The sequence below is a fragment of the Tursiops truncatus genome, chromosome 19 (assembly GCF_011762595.2).
Source record: "Tursiops truncatus isolate mTurTru1 chromosome 19, mTurTru1.mat.Y, whole genome shotgun sequence".
Taxonomy (NCBI): Eukaryota; Metazoa; Chordata; class Mammalia; order Artiodactyla; family Delphinidae; genus Tursiops; species Tursiops truncatus.
The window spans coordinates 51408180-51425854 of record NC_047052.1 but is presented as its reverse complement, the minus strand read 5'-3'; the positions used below and the strand labels follow the sequence as shown (position 1 = coordinate 51425854).

The 17675-nt window shown below is 54.3% G+C and overlaps 2 protein-coding genes across 9 annotated transcripts in view; one reads left to right on the top strand and one right to left on the bottom strand.

Moving 5' to 3' along the window:
* The window catches only part of ALDH16A1 (aldehyde dehydrogenase 16 family member A1), a 27776-nt gene extending 15351 nt beyond the window's left edge, over positions 1 to 12425 (bottom strand). For 3 of the 5 annotated variants that reach the window (XM_033845182.2, XM_073796142.1, XM_073796141.1), the window contains exons 1-16: positions 12294 to 12425; positions 7591 to 7693; positions 6817 to 6943; positions 5914 to 6092; positions 5753 to 5830; positions 5476 to 5657; positions 5236 to 5388; positions 4342 to 4527; positions 4015 to 4110; positions 3676 to 3812; positions 3410 to 3515; positions 3194 to 3324; positions 2671 to 2838; positions 2169 to 2370; positions 591 to 776; positions 139 to 261 (exon numbers count right to left, since the gene is read on the bottom strand). In XM_033845182.2, coding sequence (XP_033701073.1) covers positions 139 to 261; positions 591 to 776; positions 2169 to 2370; positions 2671 to 2838; positions 3194 to 3324; positions 3410 to 3515; positions 3676 to 3812; positions 4015 to 4110; positions 4342 to 4527; positions 5236 to 5388; positions 5476 to 5657; positions 5753 to 5830; positions 5914 to 6092; positions 6817 to 6943; positions 7591 to 7693; positions 12294 to 12383 — 2247 coding nt within the window. In that variant the 5' untranslated portion in view covers positions 12384 to 12425. Of the gene's footprint in view, positions 1 to 138; positions 262 to 590; positions 777 to 2168; positions 2371 to 2670; positions 2839 to 3193; positions 3325 to 3409; positions 3516 to 3675; positions 3813 to 4014; positions 4111 to 4341; positions 4528 to 5235; positions 5389 to 5475; positions 5658 to 5752; positions 5831 to 5913; positions 6093 to 6193; positions 6314 to 6816; positions 6944 to 7590; positions 7694 to 12293 lie in introns of those variants that run through there. The other 2 variants (XM_073796143.1, XM_073796144.1) reach the window with 2 other exon arrangements.
* Positions 12304 to 17675, top strand: PIH1D1 (PIH1 domain containing 1). Of its 4 annotated transcripts, none has more exons than XM_033845187.2 (10): positions 12304 to 12441; positions 13290 to 13383; positions 13796 to 13862; positions 14481 to 14660; positions 15795 to 15856; positions 15949 to 16030; positions 16409 to 16538; positions 16770 to 16845; positions 17204 to 17347; positions 17554 to 17675. In XM_033845187.2, exons 2-10 carry the CDS (start codon positions 13294 to 13296, stop codon positions 17593 to 17595), a joined length of 873 nt encoding a protein of 290 aa, XP_033701078.1. In that variant the 5' UTR covers positions 12304 to 12441; positions 13290 to 13293; the 3' UTR covers positions 17596 to 17675. The 4 variants fall into 4 exon arrangements, with proteins under 4 accessions (XP_033701078.1, XP_033701074.1, XP_033701076.1 ...); XM_033845183.2 differs by having other exon boundaries at positions 12311 to 12441; positions 13277 to 13383; XM_033845185.2 differs by lacking the exon at positions 12304 to 12441 and adding an exon at positions 12493 to 12622 and having other exon boundaries at positions 13277 to 13383.

Sequence of the window (17675 nt, the reverse complement as noted above, 5' to 3'; positions counted from 1 at the left end):
GCAGGATCTCAAAACGTGGTTGCCAAGGAGTTTCTCCCCCTTAGCAATGGGTGTTCTAAGGGGGTGCAGCCATGTCCCCAGAAAAGGAAGAGTTTGTTGGTGAAGTTTAAGACACTGGAGATGGCAAACAAAAGGTACCTGGGCAGATCCGAAATACCACAGGGCCTGGATGTCCTGGTGCAAGGCCAGGCAGCGGGTCAGGTGGTCCCGGTCTCCTGTCACCACATTCACCAGGCCCCCTGGCAACAAGGTGGCCATATCCTAGGGGATGGGACAGTGGGTCACCCAGGGTTGGGAGGGAGTCAGAGACCCCCAGGGCTGTCGGGGAGGGTGAAGAATGGGCAAATGGGGAGTGGCCATGGGGGTCCTGGAAGGAATGGAACTGGGGTCATGACTGGTGAAGGCTCACAGTCTGGAGAGAACCGTCACTGGGTCTATGAGGAGTGAAGGTTTTGTGCCAGGATGCAGGTTACCATGGTTACCAAGGGGGTGGGGTGAGAGCTGAGCTCCTGCAGGTCTTGGGGCATCTTTCATCCATCTGCTGCTCCACAGGCTGCTGGGAGCAGCAGCAGGCAGGCAGGCGACTGTACCTGGCAGACCTCCAAGGCAGGGATGGGACAGGCCCCGCTGGGCACCAAGACCACAGTGTTGCCGTGGGCCAGAGCAGGGGCCAGCAGAGACACGAAGGCAAGCAGGGGCCACTCTTCCGGGCACACAATAGCCAGCACACCCAGAGGTTCCTGCAGCCGAAGCACGGGGCCTTTCAGCCCTGCTACCTGCAGGGACAGGCAGGAGGTCAATGGCGGGGCAGGGAAGCCTGACTGCCCTCCTTTGGTCTCATGTATCACCCACCCTTTTTCTCCTCTCATCCCCAACTTTGCTTCTCCATAACAACTCCAATCATAAATAATAAAACCAGGTGTTATTTCAGAGCATAGACTCTGGAGCCAGATGCTGGGTTCACATCAGCTGTGTGACCTTGGGTGAGTTACTTAACCTCTCTGGGCCTCAGTTTCCCATCTTTAAAATAAGGATAATAATAGTGCCTACCTCAGAGATTTGCTGTTAAAATAGAATGAGTTAATATATGTAGAGGTCTCGAAATCTAGCCTATAGGTTTGTGTGTGTGTGTGTGTTATTTTAAATTTATTTATTTATTTATTTTTGGCTGTGCTGGGTCTTCGTTGCTGTGCATGGGCTTTCTCTAGTTGCAGAGAGCGGGGGCTACTCTTCATTGTGGTGTGCGGGCTTCTCATTGCGGTGGCTTCTCTTGTTGCAGAGCACGGGCTCGAGGTACATGGGCTTCAGTAGTTGTGGCTTGCGGGCTCTAGAGTGTGGGCTCAGTAGTTGTGGCGCACGGGCTTAGTTGCTCCTCGGCATGTGGGATCTTCCTGGACCAGGGATCAAACCTGTGTCCCCTGCATTGGCAGGCGGATTCTTAACCACTGCGCCACTAGGGAGGTCCCTCATGGTGGTTTGGCTTGCATTTCTCCAATGACTAATGATGCGGAGCATTCTTCCATGTGCTTATTGGCCATCCATAAGCAAACATTTTCTGAGCCCTTGGCTACACGTCAGACATTAAATGCTCGGTTCACTTAGTTTTCATAACAACTCCTCAAGGTTGGTACCACTGTATAATTGTATATCATTTATGGAGGAGGCCCAGGTCAAATGACTAGCTATCTTTCCATTATCTTTCTATTATCTCTATCCCTGAGTGTGCCCATGCCATTGCTTGAGTCACTGAATCCTCACGTTTTCTTCACTGGACCCACCATACGTTTCAGACCAACCTAATATCTATATTTAGCTGCATATTATATATATAAACAAAACAAAAATCATACCAAACAATACTCAGTGCAATGCACTCTACATTTTCTATCCTGTTGTCTTTTGTTAAAAAAAGAAACAAGAACAAAAATACCAAAGCAGGGCTATGACCCACTAAATTGGTCTTATGGCCCAGTAATAGGTCACTAACAACAATTTGAAACACTACTCTATGAAGTGGGCTGGATACCCATTATACAGAGGATGAAATCAAGGTGTAGACAGGTGAGGCCACTGGGGCCGGGACCCTCAGTCTGGCTCATTCCGGAGCCCCTCCTCTGACGCCACTCCAGACTGCCTGCCCTGTCTGCCCGCCCACAGACCCCTCTCACCTGCAGGGTGCAGCCTTGGGTCTGGACGCGGGCCCCCCATGCCCGAAGCCGCCTCACGCTCAGCTCCACCTCCGCCTTGGCGACCTCGAGCTCCACTCCATGCCTCTCCAGCCTCGAGACCAGGGTGGACTCTCGGCATTGCAGTGCGGCCGCCAGGGCCCATAGTAGGGCTGCTCGGGCCCCTGGCGACTGGCCCACCCAGCTGTGGGTGGACAGGGCACATTGGGGGTTGGTTTCCTCATCCTGGCTCTTTCCAGGTGCCCCACCTCTGTCCACAGCTCCTACTCTGGGGGTCCAGGCCCCATAGCCCATCTGCCCAGGGAGGAGAGTGAGGGGCCAGACCCACATCCCGTCAGCCCTGGGAGCTCAGACTACACAGCCCACAGTCCTCGGGGTCCAGACCCCATGTCCCATCAGCATCAGCTAGTCCTGGGATTTCAGACTCCCCCCTCTGACACCCCACGCCCCCTGGGCTATCTCATGTGACACCTCCGTTCCTTACCCAGGGGCAGCCTGGTGAGCAGCCTCCACGGCACCTCGGATATCCTTGGCTCCACCCTCAGCCACGTAGCCATGAAGATTGCCCTGCGAATCCCGGATGGGCCTGGAGCTCCGGGCCCCAGGAGCCTGGAAACGGCCTCCCACAAAGAGCCCATAGGGGGGTGCTGGGCTGGAGTAGGGTGAGGTGTGAGGGTGGGTGCTGGGGCAGGGACTGCTCAGACCCCATCCCCACCCCACAGGATGGACAACTCGAGCTCCCATGAGCCTCTGCGGGACCCCACATTCCTGACCCCCTGAGTCTCTGGGAGAGCACAGACCTTCATTTAGCAGACCTGAGACTCTCATCAGGCCTGGTGGGTGGGGGTGAGCCGTAAGACCCAGAATGAAATTCTCAGCAGGACTCAGGGACCCCTTGATGACTCTCAGGAACCTCCCTCCAGTCCATGGAGGAGCCTGCCACAATTTCCCCTCTCCCCTTCCACACTCCAGGAATTCTGAGAGTTGTGGTCCCTAGAACAGCTCACCTAAGCCCTGTTTCAGGCCCAGCTGGTAGGGTGGAGGGAACAGCAAGGCCAAAGGTGTCATAGTTCAGATTCTCCGACAGGTAGGGCAGGCAGGTAGGGGTCCCTGAGGGCCGCAGATACTCATACAGACCCTGAGAGAGGGACAGAGTCAAGAGAATGTGAGAAGGGCACAAGGTGGATGAAGGGGTGGTGATGGGCAGGGAGGGGTGCACTCACATCTGGCCCCCCGTGCCAGGAAGACCCACTCTCCTTGCAGCCACCTGTTGGCACTGCAGGGTCTCTGAGGCCGTGGGCATTGATCCAGACCGTGCCCATCTGGAGCCTGTGGGGAGGAGGGGACATCAGAGAGAAATGCACAAACTCGAGGTGGGGAGGGGTAGTCAGAGAGGCGGGGAGAGACCCAGAGAGAGGGGAAGACATCGAGACTGAAGCTGGGGCCATCCCAGCAGGGCCCCCTGTGTGCCCAGGGGGTGTGCACTGACCCGTAGGCCAGCTCCAGGGCCTGCCCCAGTCTCTCACTCCATACGCTGGCACTGCCTCCTCGGGGCGTCCAGTTGGCCACGGCCAGCGCCTCCTTAGCAGTACGGAAAGGGGAGGCCACGACCAGAGGCCACGGAACCTGGAAGGGATGACAAGGGAGCTCAGGCGGCCTGGCCAGCCCCTCCCTCCAACACCCCACCCACTAGGAGTCCAGCCTACAGCAGTCAGCAGCCCCCAGACCCAGTCCAAATGGTCACTCTGGGGGCCTCTGTGCTGTGCCACCCATGTCCGGCTGAGGATGGGTGGATGGCCTAGGGTCTCTGAGACCCTGAGGGGCTTACCTCTGCCTGACTACATGGAGAGGCTGGAGGGAGGTCAGAGATCAAGGATGGGGGAAAGAATGGGCTGTCTGGAGGCATACTGCCAGCCTGGAAGACCTAGGGAGACAGAGAAATAGATCTGCAAGTTCACTCCAGTCCTCTCCTCCCCAGGGATCCAGGAGTCTGGACCCCAGACCCCTCCTCCCTCAGACCCAGGAGTCCAGCCCGCAGGCCCTCCTTGCTCACACCCCGGAGTCCAGGCCCCCAGACCCATCCCTCCCCAGACCCAGGAGTCAGATCTTGAGGTCCCTCCTCCCCCAGCACCCCAGAGTCTGTGCCCAGGCTCACCTGTGCACCCTGGCTCTGGGCCTCGCGCACATAGCGCTGGGCCAGGTCACGTGCAGCAGCTCCCCGGGCCCCCATGTCCACGGCTCCGTCTAGCCCTCGGCCACCGCGAAGCCACCCCATCCGCGCCTGGAGCCGCCTCATTGTCTCATCCCACACGGACTCCTGGATGAGAAGTCTGAGTCCCCCCTGTTAGGAAAAGGGAGGGATAGGGTGGGCAAACTCGGAGCCTACGTGGGTGGGTCACATCCCCGCAGAGGGCCAAGCCTGGGGGACATATGTGCACAGATCAGAGGAGGGTCAGGGAGAAGTGGCCGAGGACCAGGAGACTCCCTGAGGCCCCAAACCCCAGGGAGGATGTGGAGTTACAGAAAGCTGGTGACGCAGAGCGAAGAGAGACGCTAGAAAACTAGGACATGGACACTCAGAAAAATGAACAGTCCTAAAGAACAACAGACACAGAGCTCCCAAGCCTGGAAGCCCAGGAGAGCCGGGAACGTGGAGATTCAGAAACTCGAGAGGATGAGGACCTTTACACGCGATGGTCTACAGATAGGAGTTTGGAGACACAAAGAACTGAAAAGTAAAACAAATGAAGAGACTTCCCTTGTGGTCCAGTGGTTAAGACTCTGTGCTCCCCATGCATGGGACCCGGGTTCCATCCCTGGTCAGGGATCTAGATCCCACATGCATGCCGCAACTAAGAGTTCACGTGCCATAACTAAAAGATCCCACATGCCACAACGAAGATCCCACACGTGGCAACGAAGATCCTGCATGCCGCAACTAAGACCCAGCACAGCCAAATAAATTAATTTAAAAAATAAATAAATAAAATGAATGAAGTCATGGGGCCCCAGGGTCTGGAGACAGACAGGCCCAGCCCCCAGGTCTCACCGGGCTGCGGTCAGACCAGGCTGCATCCACGACGCCCTCCACGGCCGAGTCCACATCCGCCGTCTCCATCAGTAGCAGCAGCGACTCAGCCCCCAGTGCCAGGCCCAGCTCGGGACCCTGGCCCGCCAGGGCCCGCCGTAGGGCACGACCATCCTATGGGACCCATGCAGGGGTCAGCAGCGGGGAGGAGCATTCCAGCCCCCCAGCTGTGTCCAGACACCCTCCCACCCCTGAAGATACCTCGATGGCTCCACAGAAGGCCACCTTCTGGACTCCAGGCTGTGAGGCCAGGACAGGCCCCAGGGAGGCAGGGCCACTGATCACATTGAGGATTCCTGGGAACTGGCCTAGCTCCCCTGCCAGCTGGGCCACAAGGAGGGGCGTCGGAGAGGCTGGGGGCACGAGGACCACCACCGTGCAGCCTGGGGAAGGCAGGCAGCTCAAGGACCCTGGAGTCCAGACCCCCGGCCCCCTTCTCCCTCAGACCCCGGAGTCCCAACCCCCACCAATCATTTACCCACAGCCAGGGCAGGGCAAATCCTCCACATCATCTCAAGGAAGCAGAATGTGGGTGGCAAGATGAGACCAATCACTCCTGCAAGAACAAATGAGACTGGCGCAGGCACTGCTGGATGGTGAGGGAGGAGGGGGCTGGGGGCTGGGACTCCTGCTTCTCACCCAGGGGTTCCCAGCCTGCCAGCGCCTCCTCCTGGGTGTGTGCCTGGACTGCATGGTGCTGGAGCAGCTGCTGGGCCAGAGGGACATCCCTGTCTCGAACTTCTCGAATGGCCCGTCCAGTAACCAGGGACTCCAGGGTCCACAGCAGCCGCTGGTGCTTCTGGATCATCTTGGCCAGCCTGTGGAGCAAGCAGGGGGGATGGTCATTTTTTTCTTTTTTCCTTTTCCTTGGCCGCCCGCACGGCTTGAGGGATTTTAGTTCCCCGACCAGGGATCGAACCTGTGCCCCATGCGGTGGAAGCGCAGAGTCCTAGCCACTGGACCGCCAGGGAAGTCCTGGGATGGTCATTTCCCACTGCCCCTTGGCCTGATAGAGTCCTGGAACACGCCCTGTGTATACCTGAAGTACAATCCCCAGGAACCCCTGGGGCATCAGCACTATTTACCAGTGGTGGAGGGCACCAAAGATGTATGGGAAATGTAGTCTGGTAAACACTCAAAACCTCAGGGTGCTGTGTAAAGATCTTGGCCACCTGTAACCCCCAAATGTGCTAGGAAATGAAAGCTTAGCCTTTAAGTTCAATTGTTCTTTGGGAAATGGAATCTTTGTCTCTAACTTCCCCAAGAATGTGCTAGAAAACAGTTTCAGGAGCTTCACCAGGCCCAGTGAGCTGTTGAGAAATGGCGCCTGGATGAGTCCCAAGGGTATGCTGGGAAACAGGCTTTGTCATTTCTAGTCCCAGCGAACAGTAAGAAATGGATGTTTTAGCTGCTAAAGGCTCAAAGGCATGCTGGGTATATGAGTCTTAGCAGCCAGTGAATTCAGTGGGATATTGGGAAATAGAGAGTCTTTGTTCTCAAATCCTTCTCCATCTCCTGGGGTCCAAACCTCAAGTGCATCACCTGGTCAGATGCTGGGCCCGAAAGGCTCCAGGCTGTGTGCTCCAGTTCTCCAACGAGGTCCTGGCAGCCTCCACGGCTCCTGCCACATCCTCCGTCTGTGCCTGGAGGCAACTGGCCAAGTTCTCTCCTGGGGAGATGAATGGGGGGAACCCAGTTGGCAGGTGGGGGGAACCCGTATCAGAACTGGGGGGGGCTGACATTTTTGGAGCCCAGGAGCACCCCAAGGCAGTAAAGTTGGTCCCCCTACCCCACACAGGTTCTCAGTTTTATCATCTGACAAATGCAGATAAATCTATATAGGTCTTTGCTCTGACTGCCTCCCACAGGCAAGGAAGGGATTTTAGGAGACAATGACTTCAAAAGTGTTCACAGTGGGCTTCCCTGGTGGTGCAGTGGTTGAGGGTCTGCCTGCCGATGCAGGGGATGCAGGTTCGTGCCCCGGTCTAGGAGGATCCCACATGCCGCGGAGCGGCTGGGCCCATGAGCCGTGGCCGCTGAGCCTGTGCATCCAGAGCCTGCACTCCGCAACGGGAGAGGCCACAGCAGTGAGAGGCCCGCGTACCGCAAAAAAAAAAAAAAAAAAAAAAAGTGTTCACAGGGACCTGGAACCATAATTAGGAGGACTGTTATCAAGATGAGCCAGAAATCTCAGCCGCCTTCTCCCACCAGCTGCTCCCTGCTCTCAGGGCCCTGAGCAGAGAGAATGGTATATTGTTGGTGGGTACACCTGGGGCCATAGACACCTCTTTCCCATGACTGGGGGACACCGCATACCTGTGATGGGATCCTGGCAAGGCACTGAACTCCTGTGTTCAGGCTTTAACCACCGTCCGTTAACATAGTGACCCAAGTGCCGGTCCTGGGTGTCCAGCCAGGCCTGGGGGAGGTGGAGAGAGTTCGGAAAGGGGTCTGAGAGGCAGCTGGCGGAGCTCTATCCCTACCCAGAGTCCTCTGGGAAGAGAATACCCGCCCCCTTTGCCCCATCAGTTATTTTCCCGTGTAGGAGGAAAATACACATAAACATAAAAAATACATAACATGAAATTCACCATTTTAAAGTGTAAATTCAGGGCATTTTCTAACAATACATTCACAACATTGTGCAACCATCTCCACTATCTACTTTCAGAACATAGGGAATTCCCTGGCGGTCCAGTGGTTAGGACTCCACGCTTCCCCTGCTGGAGGCCCAGGTTCGATCCCTGGTCACGGAACCAAGATCCCACGTGGCGAGCAGCACGGCAAAAGAAAAAAATCCAGAATATTTCCATCGCCCCAAAAGGAAACTCCATACCCATTAAGAGCTCACCCTCCCTTCTCCCCTGCCCCCAAGTCCTGGCAACCACTAATCTGCTCTCTGTCTCTATGGACTGGCCTATTCTAGACATTTCATATATAAATGGAATCCTACAATACGTGACTTTCTGTGTCTAGCTTCTGTCACTCAGCTTGGTGTTTTCGAGATTCATCCGCACTGTAGCATTGATCAGAATTTCATTATTCTTTATGGCTGTATGATATTCCATTGTCTGGAGAGACCACATTTTCTTTACCCATTCATCAGCTGATGGGCATTTAGGTTGTTTCTGCCTTTTGGCTATTGTGAATAGTGTTGCTGTGAATGTTCACGTACAAGTCTTTCTTCGAATAACGTCTTTACTTCTTTTGGGCATATATCTCAGAGTGGAGCTGCGGCTCATATAGCAATGCTCTGAGTAATTCATGGAGGAACCACTAAACTGTTTTCCACAGCAGCTGCATCACTTTACATTCTCACCAACAACATATGAGGGACGTCCTATTGACTTTTACACATGGAGAATGTGAACAAAGGATTAATAAAACTTGTTCTCCATGGAGAAATGACCTTCTTGAATAGAAATGACTTTCTATTTCCCTGGAAATCTGATACAATTCAGTTATATTTCTAGACAATATTGACCCCCGACTGGTCCACTGCACCTGGACTGGGAAAACTGGGAATATACCCTAAATATCCAGTGGGAAGCCAGAACTTTGGGGCTTCCTGGAGTGCTCTGCATTCTTGTGATGGGCATGTTCCTTGCCAGGACCCTTGCAATGCCCATGAGACTGTATCACGTGCTCTTTGGGAGGTGGGGCTTTTAAGCCAGGGGACTCCCATACCTTCCCACATGAGATGGCGTTCCCTCCCACCTCAGCTGTCATCACTCGGGAAGGATGTGACACCCCCCGCCCCCCCACTGAAGACACAGGCCTGCTGCTGCCTTGCCAGGTGAAGTTTATTTGGCTGTGAAGTGCCTAACTGAGCCCAAGGTAGGGAGTCCCTGGAGCCTGGGGCCACATGGCCTGGGTTTGAATCGTGGCTCTGAAACTTCCTTGTGCAGTCTTAGCCTGGGTCTTAAAATACCCTGGTCTTGGCTAACCCATCTGGAAGATGGAGATAATCACAGTCTCTCCCTATTTCACATGACAGTGATGAGAATTAAATGGATCCATATGTGTCATAGGCTCAGAACAGCACTTACTTAAGACTTCCTATTCATTTTATTGCATTTCATTCTCCCTGTCTGTTTCCTGTTTCTTTCTCTCCCTGTCTTCCCTAAATCCTTTCTAAATCCAAGACATCTTTTCCACTTTTTCCTTCTGCACACTGGCTTTTGTTGTTGTTGTTTTTGGCCGCTGGCTTGCGGGATCTTAGTTCCCCGATCAGGGATTGAACCCGGGCCCCCTGCAGTGAAAGCGAGGAGTCCTAACCACTGGACCGCCAGGGAATTCCCCAAACTGTTTTCTCTTAGCATCCCTGATGCCTTAGTCTCCTGATTTTTCTCTTACCCTACCAACTGGGCCTCCTCATTTTTCTTTAAAGTAAAAAAAAATTTTTTTTTTTGGCTGTGCTGGGTCTTCACTGGGGCGTGTGGGCTTCTTCGCTGTGGGCTTCTCTCTAGTTGAGGCACACGAGTGCAGTTGCCCCGTGGCATGTGGCATCCTAGTTCCCCGACCAGGGTTGAACTCGCGTCCCCTGCGTTGGCAGGTGGATTCTTAAGCACTGGATCACCAGGGAAGCCCCCCAAACTTTTAAGTAAAGTAAAAATTCGTAAGTTTCAAATTCAAAGATGCCCCCTCGACGGAAAGACACATTTTTGAAATAGTCGGGCATATATGAACATGGGCTGGGCACTAGATAATAGTAAAGAACGACTGTTAATGTTAAAACAGCCTGGTGGTTATGTTACAAAATGAGTCCTTACCTGTTAGAAATGAAGATTCAAATACTTATGGGAGGGCTTCCCTGGTGGCGCAGTGGTTGAGAGTCCACCTGCCGATGCAGGGGACACGGGTTTGTGCCCCGGTCCGGGAAGATCCCACATGCCGCGGAGCGGCTGGGCCCGTGAGCCATGGCCGCTGAGCCTGCGCGTCCGGAGCCTGTGCTCCGCAACGGGAGAGGCCACAACAGTGAGAGGCCCGCGTACCGCAAAAAAAAAAAAAAAAAAAAATACTTATGGGAAAATAACATGACATCTGGGTTTTAAATCACTCCAGGAAAAAAAAGAGAAAACAAAGAGATACAACATTGGATGAAATGTTGATGATTGTTGACATTGAGTGATGATGGATAAATGGGAGTTCATAATTTAAGTACTCTGTGTGACTTTGCAAAATTTCCCCCCGCAAAGAAAAATAGAACCCAGAAAGAATGTTCCACAGGGTCCTGGCAGGCCACCCTGGTGTGAGAAGAGGGCCCTGGTGGAGACTAGGAACTAATGACTTGTCTAAAAAGACAGTTAGCTATTGGAGCCAAATAATCTTTGTCAGGGTATGTGAGCCAAAGGTTGCCAAACTTTGGATTTTTATTTTCAAGAGAAGCTGGAATCCCGGATGTTTACATGAAATTACTTGTCCCCGAATTCACATTTAAAAAAATAAAGTTCAGGCCAAAGAAAACATGTTTGTTGGTTGAGTCTGGCCCACAGATTGTAAGACTGAACTGGGGGGCGGGGTGGGGGGATGGGGGGCATGGGCTCTGGAATCCCAGGGTTCAGGTTCAAATCTCATTTTCACATCTTTTAAGATGTGTTGACTGTTGGCAAATTACTTACCTCTTTAAGCTTCTGTCTGCTATCACTAAAGTAATGACAATTACTGTTTTGGGGATTAAATGAGATCATGCTGAACACAGAGGCTGGCACATAGAAAGCACCCAATAAATATAAGCTATTATCACATTATTGCTATTTCAGAATAGTCCATCTCTAACCAACCTCCAAGTATGGGAATTCTCTATACTCCATCCCAGATCCTCTTATCTGAGTCTACACTATAGTTCTAGATAATCTCATCATTCCCACCATTCAATTATCTTCCTACTGTGAGGACCCTGTCTCTAGGCCCGAGGCTCAGGCACAAGTAGTATTTGACTCCTGCACATGGCCCAAGGCTTTCCCTCTCATCATCACCATGTGATAACCAAGCCCATAGTCTTTCCCAAACTTTCTGCCACCCTACTCCTCTTGGGTTCACCATGGGGTGGGGGGGGAGGACAGAGACAGCCAAACCCAGACCCGAGGCATTGTCCTTGTCCTCTCAATACCCCAAACCCTGTTCCTCCTGCATCTGTGCCTCATCTCTTCTCCATCTCTACAGTCCGCACCAGGCTCTGGTCTCATCTTCTTCTACGTGGACCACTGTTCTAACCTCCTCTTTCCCTCCAGAGAAGCCCAAGCTTCTCACACCTAGGTGCTAGAGGGCCCTGTGAGATCAGGATGGCTCCATGGGGGAATTCTGAGGGGGCTGGGTAACTACACAAAATCCGAGGCACCGAAGTTATACATGGGAACCCCAAGATCGTTCTGGGGGACCCTGAGGGATTACGGGAGCCTTAGGGAAGTTCTGAAGTACACGGAGGGATCACGGGAGCCCCACGGGGTTATTCTGCGGGGTTGAAGGTAATTACAGGAAGTTCTGATGTATTCTGGGATTCCGAGGGTTCCCGAGATTACAGGAACCCCACAAGTATTAACGTGACCCTGACGACTCACGGGGGCTCCGCGGAGGTCTCCGGACGACCAAGGGAGCCCCCCCCAGGAATTCCGAGGGACCCCGGGGGCCATAGGATATTCTGAGGAATCACGGGAAGTCTACGCCCACAGGAATTCTGAGTCCCAGGGGATCACAGGAAGCTCTGAGGCGGCCCTGAAGAATCACAGAAGCCCCTCGGGGGATTCTGCAGAATAGGAGAAGCACCACCTTGAGTTTTGGACCGTGGAACACGACAGCCACTAGGGCTCGCGAGAACAGACTAAAGAGCTGACAGGCAGCAACCGTAAGGGCTCAAGGGAACGTCCTCCGGGGTGGATCCTAAGGAGCGGCGGGAATCACGGGAGCTGAGAGGGGCGGAGCTGCTGAGCTGCCGCGGTGGATCACGGGAGTCCGCGCTCAAAACGGGGCCCGGAGGACTAGGAAGGGGGATGGGCAGCGCCGGCCGGGCAAGCCCTCACCAATGCGCATGCGTGGCTCTCCGGCACCGGTCCGTATTCCAGCGTGGTGAAGATCTCGCAGGCGCGGGATCCTGTGCGCGTCGCAGCCATCACGCTCCCAGGCCGCTTTCCACGGACTGCGGGACTCTCTCGCCAAGAGAACTTCGAGGTCTGAAGGGCGGCACCGCCCCCTCCAGGCCAAAGGGCGGGGCTACAGGAGATAGAGCGTAGCCCCGCCTTAGGACCCGGTGACTCCGCTTATAGGTCTGCGCCGGGAAGTGTAGTTTGGAGCATGCGCATTCCTCAAAGCTGGGGGAGTGGGGAACGAAAATATGGATGCCTTCAAATAGGTACGAGGCCTCCAGATTTAGAAGAGTGGCCGTATTGGCGTCTTCCCACCACCCTGTTCATATTGGAGACCGAAAGTGCAGCTTTTAGCCCGAAATATCTTTACTCGAGAATCTAGTCTACCTCTGGGGACGAGGTGATTGTTCAGAGATCAGAAGGGAGTCCTTTAGGATGGACACTGAAGTTAAGGTTTTAAAAGTGTGCCAGCTTTGCCCAGTAACCTGGCCAGATGTGGCTGTAGGGAAGGAGCGGAAGTGTGGCTTTAATCCATATCGGAAGTGTGGCGTTTAGTGGCTTTTGGATTAGTTTTGATTGGTTGAGGTGAAGGGCGCGGCTTCAGATTTAGACTAGATTGTTCTGTGATTGGTACCGAATGCGGTTGCAGGATAGATGAAGGAGCGTTGGGGTAGTCGGAAGTTCCTGGCTACGCAGAGACCAGAAGAGTGGCTCTCATTTAAACACTTGGCACATAGGGCTTAAAGGGCATCTAGAGACATTGGCTCCCAAGAGATTTGATGCAGTATCTGACCTGAGTGAAACTGTAGTCTCAGGCCAGATTCTTAGATTTGCGTACAGAATTGTGGGTGTCGGTTGAGGGCCCGGGAGCAGGCCTCAGAGTTCGGATCCAACCGAAGGTTGTTGCTGAGGTCGCCTAGGTCTCTTCCCCAGGGCCATGGCCGACTTGAAGCTGCTGGTACCGGAGGTAAACGAGGCAGAGACGATGAGCGCTGAGACGGCGCGTTTCGAGGAGCTGCTGCTGCAGGTGCGGACTGAACGGACTCCTGGGTCCCTGAGGATTTGGGAGATTGTGTGTGTGTGTGTGTGTGTGTGTGTGTGTGTGTGTGTGTGTGTGTGTGTGTGTGTGTTCAGAAACGGGACTACAGTTCCCAGAATACACTGGCGGCGGGGGTGGTGGTGGAGAAACAGTGCCTACGGGAGTTGTAGTTGCTTAACTACTACTACTGCTAGCTGTTCGCTAGTCTCTGGAAGAAATGGGAGTGGGATGTGGGATCAGGGTTGTCCTTCGGGTTCCTCAAAGTAGGAAGGGGACATAGTATGTCTCATGCCCTGCCTAGCTCATATACGTAAAAATTGCTCACTAAACATTTGAGGAACAAATGAGGGGGTTCTGACAGCACAAACGCCAAGCCTGGACGTTGTTTTCTTTCACACAGGCCTCCAAGGAGCTCCAGCAAGCCCAGACAAGCAGACCAGAATCTACACAGATAAAACCTCAACCTGGTGAGAAAGACAGAAACCCAAAGAGAGAGGGATAGAGTCCCAGAGAGAGGTGGTCACAGACTGGGGGCAGGGGACATAGGGAAAGGAGAGAGGAAGGAGACACAGTAGTGGTGTATAGAGGCCTTGGGTGATGGGAGTGAACAGAAACCCAGAGAGGGCAAGGAAGGGACTGAGATCCAGAGAGAGGAGGGGTAAGGGGGAGGGATAAATTGGAAGATTAGGATTGACATATACACACTAATATATATAAAATAGATAACTAATAAGGGCCTACTGTATAGCACAGGGAACTCTACTCAATACTCTAATGACCTATATGGGAAAATAATCTAAAAAAGAGTTATATATATGTATAACTGACTCACTTTGCTGTTCAGCAGAAAGTAACAACATTGTAAATCAACTATACTACAATAAAAATTTTAAAAAAAAAGAGAGATGTGGGGTGACTAGGTGGACAGGACTCAAAGACAGAGAGTCAGAAATCCCAGGGGCAGGAAGGGGAACAGACCCAGAAAGTGGAGGACTAATACTCTAGGAGGGGGACAAATCAAAAGAAGGATGGACACTGAGACCCATGCAGAGACAGATGGTCAAGGACAAACCCATTCCCATCAGGTTTCTGCATAAAGACCAAATCATCTGAAGGGAAGGTTTTCATCAACATTTGTCACTCTCCCTCCATCCCTCCTCCCGCTGACTTGACCGAGGATGAGCTGCTTCAAATGCTGGAGGAGGACCAAGCCGGGTTTCGCATCCCCATGAGTCTGGGAGAGCCGCATGCCGAACTGGATGCAAGTCAGTGCCTTGAGAGGACCCAGGAGTCTAGCCCCCTCGGTCCTTTCTTCCCTAGAATCCAGGGCCCAGGACCCTCCTCCCTCGGGACCTAGAAACCTGGCACCCCTGTACTGATCCTTTTCCCCATGGCATATCCCTAGCCTCCTGGGCATCCAGAACTCTCACCGGACAGTCCTGGTTCTGCTCACCTGGCCAGGCTGGCACTTCTCCCTGCCCCACCCCAGGGCAAGGGAGGGCTGGGCAGGTGCTCATTAACTGATCTCCTGGCTGTAGTCTTCGGCCAGCCCTAACCCATCCCTGTTTTCTCCTCCACCCTCTCCTCTGTCTCTGTGTCTCTGCCTTGTCTCACCTCTGTCTCTGTGGAGTTTCTGTCTCTACATCCTTGTGTTTTCAATTCACATATGTCCCCTGAAGCCTCCTAGGATGAAGCTTTGGCCAGTGCCCTGGGGAGTAGGGACTTATCAAAACCCAGAACCTGCCCTTGAGAAACTCTCAGTCATGGGTGAGGATGAAGGAGGCAGATGTGATTTCAATGTGGTGTGACTCTGTGCTGTGCTCGGGGTGGGGTGGGGGGCCTCTTCACTCCCACTGAGGGATCAGGGAAGGCCTCCTGGAGCAGGAGACGTCGGATATAAGATTTCAAGGAACCAGAGCAGTTCATCAGGCCAAGACAGAAAAGAGGGTTCTAGGCAGAGAGGACAGAGGGGTCCAGAGGCTGGAGAGAAATGATTGAATTGAATTGATCAGTAATCAAGAGTGATTGGAAGAAATTTAAAGGGATGAGGTTGCTGGAGAAGTGAACTCTCTCCAGGTGGGAGGGGCAGACCACACAGGGCCTCCAGTGCCAGGCTGAAGGACTCAGTCCCCCCCCTGCGGGTGCTGGGGGGCCTTGGGAGGACTATGAACTGGGGAGGGTCAGGGTCAGCTCTGGGACATGGTGGGGAAGGACCAGAGGGGAAGAGACTGCAGCTGGGAGATGAGGCTGGTGTGAATCCAGACTGGCAGCCGCGTGTCTTGACTTCCTAATGTCTCTGGGTCTGTGGCTGCTATTCTTGATTGTGTTTTCCTTGGCTGTGCCTGGGCCGTGGGGTTCCCACCGAGGGCTGGGGTCTCACCCCCTTTCTCTCCCGGCAGAAGGCCAGGGTTGTACCGCCTACGACGTAGCCGTCAACAGCGACTTCTACCGGAGGATGCAGGTTGGGGGCGGGGCTGCAGGGGAGGCCTGGGCCGGGGCCTCTCCCTCCATCACCCAGCCCTCCCACATCTCTTCTCCCTCTTTCACTCCTAGAACAGCGATTTCTTGCAGGAGCTCGTGATCACCATTGCCAGGGAGGGCCTTGAGGACAAATACAGCCTGCCACTAAATCCAGGTGAGGGGCGGGGCCTGGGCCACAGGGAGGAGCCAAACCTGGAGGAGCTTGGGGGCGGCCCCTGGGAGAAGTGGGACTCGTGTGGGCAGGGATTATATTAGCCCCTGGGCTGTGGAGTTCAGGGAGAGGGATGTGTGAGTCTTGGGAAGGGGGAGAGGGAGCAGGCAGGGGTCTTGAGAGCCTCGAGGGGCGGGGCTAAGGCAGGCACGCCTCCTAAAGTCAAGCTTGGGGGTGTGGTCAGATCCCTGGTATCCTCGGCAGAGGGCGGAGCCTCTCCCATGAGGCTCTCGCAGTGCAAGACCCCCTTCTTCCTCTAGGGGAGGGAGCAAAGGACACCCTGAGCCATGTGACCTTTGATCCTGTGTTCCTTCCCCTCAGAGTGGCGCATATTGAAGAACAGATCTTTCCTGGGCTCTATCTCCCAGCAGAATATCCGCTCCCAGCAGCGTCCTCGGATCCAGGAGCTGGGGAACCTGTACATGCCCGACTCCCCGAGACCTGAGAAAGGGTGGGCATTCAGTGGGCTCCCTATCTCCTGTCTCCCCGACATTCTTTGGAATCTCTCCCGCCATCCTGTAGGTGTTGGTGTCCTGGGGCTCTGGGAACCCAGAGGGAGGAGAAGCAGAACTCCCTCTGGGAAGGTGTCCTGAGGCTGCAGGGCTGGGAGGGAGAAAGAGAGGGAGCGGCGCTGGTAAAGACGTGGCGGCTCTTCTGAGTTCTGGGTCTGGTTCCTCCCCAGCCCTGAGAAGCCTCACCTGAACCTCTGGCTGGAGGCCCCTGACCTCCTCTTGGCCGAAATTGACCTCCCCAAACTGGTGAGTGCACCCTCCACCAAAGTAGGAGAATGAGGTCTGGAAGGGTCGGGGTCTTGGAGGGGGAGTGATGCGGGCTCGTTGTCAGACCTGTGTGAGCCTGGCCAGTGCTGCACTCGGAGCAGGTTGCCTCCTCCGTCCCATGGGGGCCTCAGGCCCACTTCCGGTGCTGTCCTGAGGATGCCCAGTGCATCGTAAGTGCTCAGTCATAAACCTGTAATTACTGTGTCCCACTTTTTTCTTGGGAGGTGAGACTCTTTAAATATGGTATCCCGACACGCGAGAGTTCTCTCACTGGTCTGTGTTCTTATCGTCCTGTTGCTGGGAAGGGAAGGGTGGGCTGATTCCACTGCATCCCCAGGAAGGCGCTCTGGGACTGTCGCTGGAGATTGGGGAGAATCGCCTGGTGATGGGGGGCCCCCAGCAGCTGTACCATCTGGATGCCTACATCCCCCTGCGAATCAGCTGTGATGAGAGCAAGGCAGCCTTCCATCAGAAGAGAAAGGTACCTGGGGGGCTGGGGGTTGTGGGGAACCAGGGACACTTGGGGACCTGGACCCCTGGGTCTGAGGGGGGAGGAGCTGGGGACCTGGACCCCTGGGTCTGAGGGGGGAGGGGCTGGGGGGTCTGGATCCTGGGTCTGAGGGAGGAGGGGGCTGGGGGCTGGATCCCCAGGTCCTGAACCTCTTTCCCCTTCCTCTCTCTCCTCAGCAATTGATGGTGGCGATGCCCCTTCTGTCCATGCCTTCTTGACTGGGTGTCTCCCTGTGCTTCTACATGGAGGGAAGAGGATGGTGGCTTCCCTAAAATTGAAATAAAAGATTTTTACCTTT

Excerpts from the sequence above, each read along its gene's own strand:
- PIH1D1 (XM_033845185.2), top strand. The coding sequence starts at position 12,565 with ATGCGCATTCCTCAAAGCTGGGGGAGTGGGGAACGAAAATATGGATGC. Across the intron at positions 12,623-13,276 it reads ATATGGATGCCTTCAAATAG|GTCTCTTCCCCAGGGCCATG; the intron begins GTACGAGGCCTC and ends GAGGTCGCCTAG. Across the intron at positions 16,846-17,203 it reads AAATTGACCTCCCCAAACTG|GAAGGCGCTCTGGGACTGTC; the intron begins GTGAGTGCACCC and ends CTGCATCCCCAG.